The sequence below is a fragment of the Pagrus major genome, chromosome 9 (genome assembly GCF_040436345.1).
Source record: "Pagrus major chromosome 9, Pma_NU_1.0".
Taxonomy (NCBI): domain Eukaryota; kingdom Metazoa; phylum Chordata; class Actinopteri; order Spariformes; family Sparidae; genus Pagrus; species Pagrus major.
In genome coordinates this window covers 1936697-1950286 of record NC_133223.1, presented here as the reverse complement: position 1 = coordinate 1950286, position 13590 = coordinate 1936697, and the positions used below count along the sequence as shown (strand labels likewise).

At 40.2% G+C, this 13590-nt stretch overlaps 1 protein-coding gene across 1 annotated transcript in view; it reads left to right on the top strand.

Annotated features, from left to right (window-relative positions):
• LOC141002543 (dual specificity calcium/calmodulin-dependent 3',5'-cyclic nucleotide phosphodiesterase 1A-like) overlaps positions 1–13590 on the top strand; it is a 75770-nt gene that overhangs the window by 27658 nt on the left and 34522 nt on the right. The window contains exon 4 of the mRNA XM_073473894.1: positions 23–49. Coding sequence (XP_073329995.1) covers positions 23–49 — 27 coding nt within the window. The remainder of the gene's footprint in view (positions 1–22; positions 50–13590) is intronic.

The following is a 13590-nucleotide window of genomic DNA, read 5'->3' as shown; positions in this document are numbered from 1 at the left end:
TTTTTCTTTTTCATGTTTACAGGCAGAAATATAAAAGTACTTCGCAGAGGTAAGACACACACACACACCACACACACACACACACACACACACACACACACACACAAACACACACACACACACAAACAATATGAGGAAGCACAGGATTAAAGTACAGGAGTATAGCATTTACTCCAAAGAGACATTCCCCCTGTAAACTTCTCCCATTGTTTCATTTAAATAACTGGTTGAGGCCTAAAGAGTTTCACTTATTCAAGAGAGAAAAGTCCAAAAAAAAACAGCTTCTTGCAGATTTAGTTTTAAGTATCTAAGTACCAGTAAAATGAGCACGTTTATCAGCCATGTTGAGAACTGACATGAACCAATGATGATGATAATAATTGAATATTATTAAAAATTGTAGGTTTTTTAGACAAAGGAAATGCTTGAATGTCTGCAGACTCGAACTTGAATTCTCTCTCACTCCGTCTCCCTGTCTGATTCCAGCTGTAACCATGGCTACTAAAACAGATTTCATCCAGTTTACAAGAAGGTGTTTGGTTACCATGACAACGGCACAATGCCTGGCCACAATGGTGTCTTTATGTCTCCCTGCAGTCAGTCTGTTGTTCAAATCTCAAACAATTTCTTCACCCTGAATATAAGAACAGAATCACATCCTAGCACAAAATATCCATCGGCCCATACATCTATTCATCCATCTATCCGTTCACTCTCAGTTTGTACACCGGGACTGTATAGGAGTTATTGGATACATGTACAGAATGCCACTTCACACCCACTCAGCAACTCCTCACATGCACATTCTGAGATCATATTCAATTGAAGTAAGGAACAGTGTTACAGTGTTGTGGGAAGCCTTTTGTCTATCATTAGAGAGGAGAAGATTAATATGGAACATGGGTTCAGCCTAGCTTGGAATAGCTTAAAATTGCAACATGAACTGTTGTCCTGGCTGATGAAGACATGGTGAGAATAAATGGATACCACAGTCGCGTCTAAAAGGTGACATGTTTCATTCCTGGAAGAGACTCCTATGTCTTACTGTGGGAGTGAGATGATTGACAGGAGGCAGTAAACAGATTTCCATGTTCTGGTTCTGTGGTGTGAAGCGTCTGTGTGGGTGCAAAGTATGAAGACTGGTACTTCCTTCTGTCAGTAGCAGGTGTAAGAAGACTGGCCAATCATAGATTTATTGGTATTTGTCATACATATACATACTGATATACAGCCATATAAAAACCTTTTTTTAAGAGGTTACCGGTGAATTCCCAAGACCAAAAAGTTTGTTAAACTGTAACATATCCTGCCTCTGTTACATGCATTTTTGTTTTTACCCACCACATTTCACACATTCCCCCCCCCCCCCCCTATATTGGTATCGGTAATTCCTCCATAACTCAAGTATCAGTCGGTCTCTTTTGCTCATTTTAAGGTGTGTTAAGAAGAATACCATACATCGCAATAGAGGACATGATAGTATATAACAGTGCAGTAGAGTGCAGTACAGACAACAGAACAGTGCAGCATCATTTTACTGATGTATTGCTTGCTGCCGTGCCTGAATGATTTGAACATTAACCCCACTACTTTGTCACTGACTATTTAGAGTATGTCCACTCCGATTTCAGCTGACCAAAAAGCTTAAACATGGAGAAAGCCTTTGAATGTCCAGAAACATAGTGTTAGTATAATTCTTCTCAGCATTCTGAGCCCAAAAAGCCAGGTAAGACTGTAAGAAATGGGCTGCTTTTTATTGTGGGTGGGTGGGTTCAAGGCTGTGATTGAAATCTGGCAACACTGAGCTCAGGCAGGTTAGCATTAGAAGCCTCAATGACATGACTGACGACAAGATGAAGACAACAACTGGTACAAAATATTTCCTGCCAATCCCAGTTTGTAAGGCCTAATACTGAATAGCTCTTATTTAAGAGGAGTGGCTGGTTGTGCTATTTTGCTGCCAATAATGCACGCAAACTAAACTAGTCCAGCAATTAAACTAGTGAAATGAGGAAAAATGGGGAGTTTTTATGAATTGTAATGCAGTGTTTTTTTTGTTTGTTTTTTCCTGCAAACCATTTAAGTTTTCAAAAGTTTCAAATTTATGTATGCCCTGATCATTTGCAGGGATCGAGAGGGTCTTTCATATATGCATGATATAAATTATTCTTTGGCCCTGTAAATATTACCCTGGTTTTATGTTTAAATTCTACAAGAAATTATTTTTGATCCTTTTACGAAAATTATCACCTCACAATTGTGTGTTACTTGCTGTTTGTAAGTTATTTTGAATTTGTCATTTTGATAAGTAAAGTCTAACCTTAGCACCAAGTATTATTTACTAAAGTAATGTATTGGCCATATAACCTGTTAAAAGCAAGTAAAATGTACAGCACTTGTTCAAGTTTACCGTGTGCAAACCCGTTAGGGATGGCCGTGATCAGAGGAGAACTTGCACTCCTTACCTCAGGAGTCAATTCAAAACAGGCCAGGACTTGTACCTGTACAGCTGACTTCAGCTGGATGAGGGCTTGGACACACATTTTATGTGAATATTCTTGGAATATTCTTGTGGACACAAGTGAGTAAGTTCATGTGCTTAGTTAACTTTTAAACATTCCAGTTAGCTGTCAGCTGAAATCATTGTTACTGAAAATGTAACATTAGTCAATCCACCTAGCTAGCTTGTTACCGTGCTAACGAGCAAACTTGACCCGGTTGCATGCATGTGTCACGTAGCTACTTTCTGTGGCCAGTTGCAGGTAAAATACTGTATTTCTTCTGAGCTTCAGACTTGACATCCTATGGCTAAATTCACCATTTTGAATAGGGAGCGTGGCACTTCGATCCGAAGAGTCTTTTTATTGGGGAAAGGGTGGCCACCAGCTGGACACATCACACACTCACCAGTCACCAGTTGGCACTAAGGCAGGAGTTCGCGTAATACTAGTGAAAACATTATATTTCAGATGCAGATGAACTGTGTCTCCATACCGTTATCTTGTGGTGAGCTGTAGTGGGAAAATATTGCACATGTGATGTTCTTTAAGTGACTGACATTCTTTACATTACCTGTCAAGCCTTGAATGATATTTGGGACACATAACCTTGGTTCCAATATGAACAGGGGTAAGGAGTTATTCCTGAACAAAGTTGTTTTCATGTTTCTTGTGTTACAAGCCCCCTATGTCTTATTCTTGGCTTGGAGCCACAAAAGGTAATTCTGTCAAGGGTGGTGATGTATGAACTACAGGTGTGGGTGTAAGTTAAGGTTGTGTGCATGTATAAAAGCAAACCACAAGGTGTTTCACGCCTTCAGCCAGAGCATTCCATGTTGATGGTTGAAGCATCCACCTGCAAGTGTTTGAATAAAAAAAACACTACTCTCTCCTGTGTTCAGTCTTCTGTTCACAAGAAATGACCACAACAGAGCTTAAGGCAAGTGTTTCTCCCGTCTCAGAACATATTACATTGCCTCTTAATGCATCATAGACAAAAGTGTGTGCAATGTGCATGTAAACTGTTGTGCCCGTTTGTTCCTGTGTAAATTGCAAGAGACCCCAGCATCAGCACTCCAGAAAAGAAACACACAAACACTTGAGAAGCAAACATGTCACACTGCAGCGTTCTGGATACGCGGTTTAGTCTCAGAGGCTGGGAGTCCAGCCAAGAGCGAGTTGCAGTAGTCCAGGCGGGAGATGACCAGCGCTTGGACCAGGGGTTGTGTTGCATCCTTTGTGAGGGCAAATCTGCAGGAAGAGGCCACAGCAGTGATGTTGGGGGTGCAGGATAGTTGGTTGTCGAGGATTACGCCCAGGTTCCTTGCAGTCGATGAAAGCGATACTGTGATGTCCTCGACAGTGACTGACAGGTCCATGCGAGGGCAGTCTTTCCCCGGGATGAAGAGGAGTTCAGTTTTATGAAGGTTGAGCTTGAGGTGGTGCACAGTTCAAGATTCAAGATTCAAGATTCAAGAGATTCAAGATTGCCTTTATTGTCATTGGACATTAACATGTCAATGAAATTTCCATTGCAACCCCTGTGTAAGAAGATAATAAAATAGTAAAATAGAAAGAGCATGCAACAAAAAAATAGAATATGTATAAATATAATAGTTGTCCAAGCGGAGATGTCTGGCACCTTGTAGGCCAGGCTGGTTCCCAAGAAATTAGACACATGTGCACTGGCAGGCCCTGGAGCAGACAGGAGGCCAGCCGGTTGACGGCTAGCAAACACCGGAGCTGACCGATGGCTAACAGGCTGATGTCTGCTGGGTCCATTCTGGTCAGTTCGTTCTGTTACAATTTACAGTTAAACAAGGTGAGGACCCAATTGCAGACAACACACGGGAGGCAGGATTGGGCAACAAAAAGCAAACTTTATTTAAACAAAGCTGAATGTACAAAAACCAAGGAATCCAGAAAAAAACAAAAAACGAGTCCCGAGGACAAAAGACAAAGTAACAACCAAAAGGGCAGAAGCAAAGTGCAAACAAAAGCAAAGTACAAAACATGAAAACAACAAGGAACAAAAACCAGGAATATACCAGGGAGACACGAGGAGACACTGTAGAAGATACTGGCGATGACGCGGGCTGGAAACAGGGTGGCATCACGGGGGAAGATGGACGAACACAGAGGAAGACGGAACGAACTGACGAAAACATGAGGGAGAACAAAGACTATATACAGACACACTAACGAGGGAATCAGGTACAGGTGGAGTGAGGCAGGAAAAGAACAGGTGAGGGAAAGGAAGGAAAATCACAGAGAGGGAGGTACAATTTCAAAATAAAACAGGAAACACAAGAACAACAAGAAACGGAATCATGACAGGTAATGGAGACCTACTTTGCCTCAGCCATGTTATTCTATGTATGTAATTCCTGTCCTCCAGCAGTCAGCTGTTTCAGCTATTCGGGTCACTGCTGTCCTTTTCTGGCCAAATCCATGAAATGCAGAGTTGAAGGTCTTAATGAATTATTCGTGAATTAATGCTAAAAGGGCTAGGTGATGGAGACTTTATTTCCTTTGTGTAATGTTCTCTATGAGAAGTAATGGATACTTTTTGCGTAAGCCTAATCTTTTCTATGCAGATTATTCCTGTTCACTGGCCCTGTGACTAAGCTCAACTTGTTAGCTACTAAGGTCATTGCCGACCTCTTTTGGCCAAATCTATTCATTGCCAAATTTCAGGTCTTAATGTGTAAAAGGTGGTGTCAGGACCCAAATGCAACACACAGGAAACCAGGGGTAGTCTGTAACAGCTTTTAATAGTAAACCTCAGCAGATGACTAACAAACACTAATGACATCACAATAAAGTCAATATCAGAGTCTCTGGTGGAGCTGGCAGTTAAGCAGGCTGAATCTGGCTGTGAAGCCGGTGTGCACGTTGAAATCCCAGTCCACACACACAATACCAGATGGGAGAGAGCAGATGGCCAGGCCGTGAAGGCGGGAGTCGGCTGATGGACAATCCCTTGGAGCACGCACGAAGACAAGTTTGGCAACCGGAAGCCACAGAGGAGCAGAATGACAAATTCACTCCGGAGCGTGGTGGAGGGAAGGTTTTGCCACAGGTGAAGCAGTTTCCACAGAAGCAGCAGACAATCTCACTATCAGGGACAGAAGGCAGGTGCTGCACAATTAATCGAAATATAAAAATCAAAAATTTTAAAAATTGAAATCATATGTTGCAACATCCAATTGCAAGAAGCTACAATTTTTGATAAAGGTAAAACGGCATTATGGTGATCAACACATAACAGCACTATGATTTTAGCCGATTATTTTCCCTTATCCAATGGTGTATGGCTTGGTAGTTTAGTTGCACTGGATCCAAGCTATTTTAATGCATTACTGTTTGGGGTCCTGCCTCCCAGATATCTTTAGGGGCCCGGTAAGACAGAGTGCAGTCTTTGCAGTGAGAGTCGTCGTTTTCCAGCTGTTTTCTAAATGCAGATGAACGCAGAACAAAAGCAAAATTATGATAAACAAGTTTAACATAATGATTAATGTTTTGTAGTCACAGAGACCAGGTTAATCCAAGGCTACAGTAGTGAAACAGATTACCCTTATCCATTTTATAATCCTGAGTTTTACTTGCGTAAAAGTAGTGTAATCAGTAACATTTTACTCTACACAGTAATATTATAAAGCAACTAATTACTTTCAAATGATAATAACTAGTAATATATTACATTTTTGAAGTTACTTGCCCAACAATGGATTTTTCATTGGCATGTAGCAACTGTTGTAGATGACTGTCACTGGCATGTTACAGGCTCAGTAGCATGCTAAAATTTTTCAAAAGATTCAACATTCAAACTGTGAAGTCTAGTTTGGTTAATTTGCCAAACTTTAGAAGCAAATAGGCAAATTCCTCAATTTAAGTGTATAGTCGTGTTATTAATAGTCCGAAAGCTTAGATTCTCATAATTCTATTCATGCAAACCATTTCAAGATAAAACCACATCACCAAGGTACAATCAACAAACAAACAAACAAGCTAACAAACTAGTACGTACCAAGTTTGGCCAACTCACCCATTAAGTGTCTGAGTGTTTCAGTACTGCATCAAACTAAAGAAAACTTAATTCCAAATGTCCAGTAGTTCCATTTCACGAACATTTTTTGTCTAAAACACAGTATTCCGTACATAAATGGTAACAAAATGGCAAAAAACCTGCAATCACAGATACTTTTCCAGGCTTCTATCTATCAAAAAATTACTCTCATTTAACAGCAGACACCATTATACCTCTACATTGGAGATCCTGAGAGAGCAGCCTTTTGACTGACAGCTCATTTGAGCAGATCGGACATTCTAAGCCCGCCCTAGAGCCTAAAAAAGCCAATGACTGAATGTGTAGACAAGTGACCCTCTCCCTCTTATTTGTTTTCTCTCCTGAGCCACTTACACTCCGGCCTGATGATTGATGCATCATCTAGCCAATGAAATTTCACATTTTCAAATAAGTTTCTAAACAGACCCATGGACCTCTGACCTTAAGGCAAAAGGATGTCAACTTTGGAAGAATAACAACTTTGATTGCTCTACATAAACATAGATTGACCACTAGATCTCTCTAGGGCCGTAAATTGTGGGGGTTGACCAACATTCATCGAGTGTGTTTCGCCCTGCTCCTGCTCCAGATCAGAATTCTGCTTCAAAATCTGCTAATTTACAGGACACCACACTGCTGTCTAATGAGTTTTGGTAATAACGTTCAACACAGTGATATAAGGAAATGGCAGTACAACATGAATGTATTAGATGCTTACTAGTATGATTTACTTATGATTTAAGTTCTATTCTAATGTATTATTTTAGATGTTCTCCACTGTTGCGTATATAATCCTAATGTACAGATAAGAAAATGTTCATTTGTTATGTTACTTACTTTCTGTTATTTGATTATTGTTCAGTGCTTGATAAGTGCTTCAATTGGTTCTTATGATACAATATGTTGTATATATTGACGACAGAATGAGGGAGTTTCTAATTTGCAAGTGCGCATAATTCAAATATTGACTTGAAATCAAATTACTCCCCTTTAAGAAAAGAGGCCAGTTCTCTTTCCACACAAAAGAATTCATTAGTAATCAGTGAAAGCACTGCAAGTATCCTCCCTCTTACAAAACATGCCTCCTAGTAGGGCTGCCCGATAAATCGAATTTTCATCGTCATCGCGATATGAACATGTGCGATAAACACATCGCAAAAGACTGCCTGACACGCGATGAATAAGAAAAATCATTTTGTTTACATGCGCCATGCATGCACCGTGAGCATGCCAACATTTCAACGGAGCCATGAATACAAAGGCCAATCAGATGAAGCCCCAGCTAGCCGTTAGCAACCCTGACAAAATTAATCGGCATCAGTTTGGTGATGATTGCCAGGTTATGATGGCTGAGGGAGGAGAAAAAAGCGATGAAAATGGTCGACGAAGGCCTTGTGGTGAAAAGAAACAGCACTTCTGCTATATGAACTTATTTTGGATTCAGGAGAGACGACGTAACGTGGGCTGGTGAAGGGGAAGGTGATGGTCCACTTTAGTGCGGTTGCTCTGGTTACTCAAGAGACAGCAGGCAACATGTGGGGGTTTCCGCACGGCACTTTTATTCATAACACTGACCATACCATGCCAGGTCTCTACGGCACTAATGTTACAGGCATACATGCAAATGAACACAGGCCGAGGTTCTTCTACCAACACTTCACAAAATAAAGACAAAATAAAAAGGGAAGTCCTCGCTCTGTTAGCGGTATCCTTTCTCATGAGGAGCGGAAGTACACCTGCTCTTCTTCATCGTACAGGTTACATTACCCACTAAACAAAAGGAGGCGCCACCTAGTGCCACTACATTAAATAACTGACTGTTACAACGTGTTACAATGACAGGTACTGTGTGAGCACATCAGCACATCTGGGAATGTGGTAACATGTCACCGTACACGTCTGAAACCTAACAAGGTTAACATGCTGGTTTTCTTAGACTTAGACTTAGACTTAGACTTCACTTTATTGATCCCGTTGGGATGACTCCCTCAGGGAAATTGAATTTCCAGCAGCATACAGTTCACAATAAACTCTTAGCTAAAAATAGAAAATAAAGATAGGAATAGAACAAAATACAATAGAATACAATAAAAATAAAATAAAATAAAATAGGATAAATAAAATAAAATAAAATAAATATAAATGTAGAGGACTGTATATGTGTTATCTTGGCCAAGAACTTGTGTTAAGGGAATAACTAAGGTTGTAACTTGCCCTAACGGGTAGATATTTTTTCCTGATTTTATTTTCTCTTGATTTAGTGGGCTGGCCCTACTCTATTTCAGTTTTGTCCCTCATACTATAGATCTCTGCACCTTGTTAGGCAGAGTCAAGGGCCTTGATGATTGTGATGAGAGACATTACAGTTAATTTAAAGTGCCATGTTTAATTTATATTTATGTAATTATTTAAGTTGTTTCCCCCTGGATGTTTTATTTATTTCAACTCTGCATGGTAAGAGATGTTTTGGTTGAGTTTGCAAGAAAATAGTTTAAAGGGAGCAGGGGAAATTAAACTTTAATTTCATATAGGTATAATGTCTTATTTAAATTAATGTTCTGCTTAATTGGTTGGGTATTCATGTGCAGTTTGTTCAATAAAAGTATGTTCGAAATAATTTATTTCATTCTTTATTCAGTGGACATTGGCTATTCAATGTTTGGGGTCTATGTTAGCAGTGTACCTATTAATGCGGAAACACTATTATTAACTGTATAGTTAATAATATGCAAACTTCAATATTTGTTTATTTATCGCAAGTTATATCGTCATCGCAATATTGAACATCGCACATCGCAGATTTTCCTCATATCGTGCACGCCTACCTCCTAGACTATAAAACTTTAACACAAGTGCTGCCTTGGGGCTTTTTCAGCTCATCCTTGACTTTTGTTTTTTTAGTTTTACTGAGCGCTAAGCAAAGCTCTAGAATAAACTGAATTGAGAAGACAGACTGCACAGTGTCCTAAAAGCCACATACAAAGCCTGGTGTTTGCTATAAGAATAATCATACGTTTTGTAATCCTCCTTTTTTTTAATCTAGTTAACTTTTGACTTTTGAAGACTTTTTGGCTCCATGCATTCCAACTCTGACAGATAGGCCTTGTCTGAGACTGGATTCATCATCCTGAAGAAGAGAGACCAGCTGCTTTACTGAACCTAATGTATTGCGGTTATCATCTGGCCATCTGTCACCATCGCTCCAGATCACTGAGTCTGCTTGCCATATTCTGCTCTTTGCAGGAGGTTTGCCTTATCATCAACCCATCCATCACCGCAGAAAAATGTGAAATGACCAACTTCATATGTTCTGTCTGAGAGTTGATGCAGGTCTAATTCTTAAATGATTTTTGCTTTTATTGAACTTAGTTAAATATTCCCTGATTTGTGTTTTTGAATCATTCATCATTCATTGATTCATTCCCTCTGTCAGCAATAGTTTGTTGACTAATTTGACCATTTAATCAGGCATTCACTCAGTCATTCATTCTTGTAAATATGTACAGTACCCTCCAAAACAATTGGAACAGCGAGGCCAAATCCTTTATTTTGCTGTACACTGAAAACATTTGGGTTTGACACCAAAAGATGAATATGAGACAAGATATCAGTATGTCAGCATCCATTTCCAGGTATTTACATCTAGATCTGTTAAGAAGATAGAAGATGGCACCTTTTGTTCGAACACATCCATTTTTCAAGTGAGCAAAATTAAACAATAAATAGCACTGAATGTCTACTCTCAGTTTCAGCTTTGAGTTTTGCCTTTGCAGACTGCATTTATAGTTAAAAAGGTGTAACCAACACGAAGACCAGAGAGCTGTCTATGGGAGAAAAGCACACAATTTTGAAGCTGAGAGAAGATGGAAAATCAATCAGAGCTATTGCACAAACCATAGCTGGCCATAGCCAGTACAACCATTTGGACTGTCCTGAAGAAGAAAGAAACCACTGGCGTACTCGGCAACAGACGTCGAACTGGTAGACGAAGAAAAAAATCAGCTGAGAGCTGTAAAGAAAAACCCTAAAACAACTGTCGGTGACATCACCAACAACCTCCAGAGGGCAGGAGTGAAGGTATCACAATCCACCGTTCGCAGAAGACTTTGGGAACAAAAGTACAGAGGCTACACCAGAAGATGCAAACCACTCATTAGCAATAAGAATAGGAAGGCCAGAGTGGAAATTGCCAAAAAGTACAGAGACAAGGCTCATAAGTTCTGGGACAGAGTTTTATGGACTGATGAGACAAAGATTAACCTTTACCAAAGTGATGGAAAGGCTAATGTGTGGAGAAAGAAAGGATCTGCGATGGGCTCATCGATCTTCATAGATGATGGTAGCAGCAAAATAAACTCAGAAGTCTACAGAAACATTTTGTCTGCCAATTTAAAGAGACATGGAACCAAACTGATCAGGAGAACCTTCATCTTGCAACAAGACAACGACCCAAGGAGTTCATCAGGGGAAAGAGGTGGAAGGTTTTAGGCTGGCCAAGTCAATCTCCAGACTTAAACCCTATTGAGCCTTTTTTGAGGAGACTGAAGGGAATCACTGAAGGCTATTAGTTTCAAGTCCTCATCAGTTTTCTTGAAGTGTAGCTCGTAGTCATAAGTACCTTTTAGGTATCTCAAAACATGTTTAGCAGCCACTAAGTTCTCTGCTTTTGGCTTTGCCAGTGTTTGCGACAGTTTACTCACTATCCAACTAATATCCTGTCTGGTACAAGTCATGGCATATATCAGACTGCCTACAATTTCCCGGTATTCTTTGGGATTTTCAACATCATTGCTGTTGCCCTCCTTCTCGCTGTCACTTTCCATTTTTAGCTCACATGGGGTAGATCTAAGTTTACAGTCTGACATTCCAAACTGTTTAAGCATTTTTAGGATGTACCTTTTCTGACTCATTTTGATTTCCTTTCCCTTTTGTTCAAACTCAATGCCCAGGAAGAATGATATTTTCTCCAGATCTTTCATTTTGAATTGGGATTTCATGGTCTCTTTGAACCTGTCGAGCAGATCGTTATTGCTAGCTGCAATGATAAAATCATCCACTCAGATTAATACGATAATAGTTTCATTTCCTATCTGCTTTCTATACACACAGTGGTCAGATAGATTTCTCACAAAGCTGTTTTCTTCTAGATCAGGGGTGTCAAACTCAAATACACAGTGGGCCAAATTTTTTAAAAAGTCGAGGGCCGGACTGGTTAAATGTTTATTGAAAGTTTATTGAAATGACCTTATTGCACATATTGAACCTGGAACCACAAAACCTAAAAGTTATTGCCCATAAAACAACATTAATCATTAAATAAATTAAATAAAAATAAAGAATAAAGAAAATCAGTTGCATTTATTTTTTATGGCTCTATTTGCAGTTTTTCCGGCGTAAATTCAAATGAAAACATTTTTCTACAGGCAAACTAATTTCCCTCAAAGAAAAATCAAATATCATGTTGTAGCAAGACAAAAAAATGCAAAAATGAAATTGCATTAAAAACTGAAAATGAGTTAAAGCTCAGTTTGCTGGTCTGTGATGCTCACTAGTCTGAGCCAGATACTTGGGGTCTCATCTTGGACACAAGTTCATCAATGTTTGGGGTCAGGTTCTGAGCTGAGGAAATCCTCAGGATTGAGTGAAGGTGTTCATCAGTAAGGCGACTCCTGTGTGATGTTTTGTTTATCTTCATCAAAGAGAACAGATGTTCACACAGGTATGTGCTGCCAAACATAGGGAGTGTTTGAGGAGCTTGGGTGCGCAGCTGGGGCATTGTGTCGGGGATGAAACGTGGAAACTCTGCAGCGCCCACAGACTAATATTTTGCCTTAAGTATGTCACTACACTGGAGCTCAATCAGCTCAATTTGGAGGTTTGATGGTGCGCTTTCCACATCAGCTGCCACTTCACACAGCATTTTTTTTATCTCGGAGCTGTGTTGTGTCTTTCCCTTTGCTTTCCATGAACTCACATATTTTCTTCCGCAACTCGAAATATCTTTTCAGCACCTTTCCCTGGCTTAGCCATCGCACCTCTGTGTGGTAGGGCAAGTCACCATATTCTGAACTTAACTCCTCCAGAAAAGACTTGAACTGGCGGTGATTTAAACCTTTGGCTCTGATTAAGTTAACTGCTTGTGTTATGGTGCTCATCACATGCTCCATTTTCAAGGCTTTGCCACACAACGATTCCTGGTGAATGATACAGTGATAAGCTGTCAGCTCACCTGTCATGTTTTCCTCCTTCATCTTCTCCCGGATCCATCCCACCAAGCCACTCTTGACCACACATCGCAGGCGCTCCATCAGTTGTTAGTCCAACAAGTTTATCCCAAAGCAAACCAAATTCATTTATACATCTGGATACCTCTTCAAAGAGATCTTTCCCCGTAGCTGTGCCATGCATTGATTGTAATCCCAACAACTCTTCTGTTACGCACAAGCTTGAGTCCACTCCACGGATGAAAATTGACAGCTGGGCAGTGTCAGAAGTATCGGTGCTCTCATCCACAGCAAGGGAGTATGCAATGAAATCTTTTCCCTTTCCCACAAGCTGTTGTTGAAGATCAGTGGCAAGCTGATGTACACGATCAACAACGGTGTTTCGGTTCAAGCTCACATTTAAAAATGCTTGCTTTTTTTCTGGGCACACGGTGTCGCAAACTTTCATCATGCAGTTTTTGACAAATTCTCCCTCGGTAAAGGGCCGCAACCTCTGCTGCCACAGCAAAATTGGCCTTAACAACAGCCTTGTTTTGTGATTTGGCTTTTGTGAACATAGCCTGCTGTGACACCAGACTTCTTTTTAACTCTTCTACCTTCTGGAGCTTATGTTGTATTCTTTCTTTACAGCCACACTGTCTCCGCACAGAAGACACACAGCTTTGCCCTTTACATCCGCGAACATATACTCTGCCTCCCACCTGCCTTGAAAACCCCTGTTCTCAAAGTCCACCTTTCGTTTAGCCATTTTTTGGGGGAGAGAGGTAGTTGAAAGTTGACACAGGTGAGTAGCTCCATA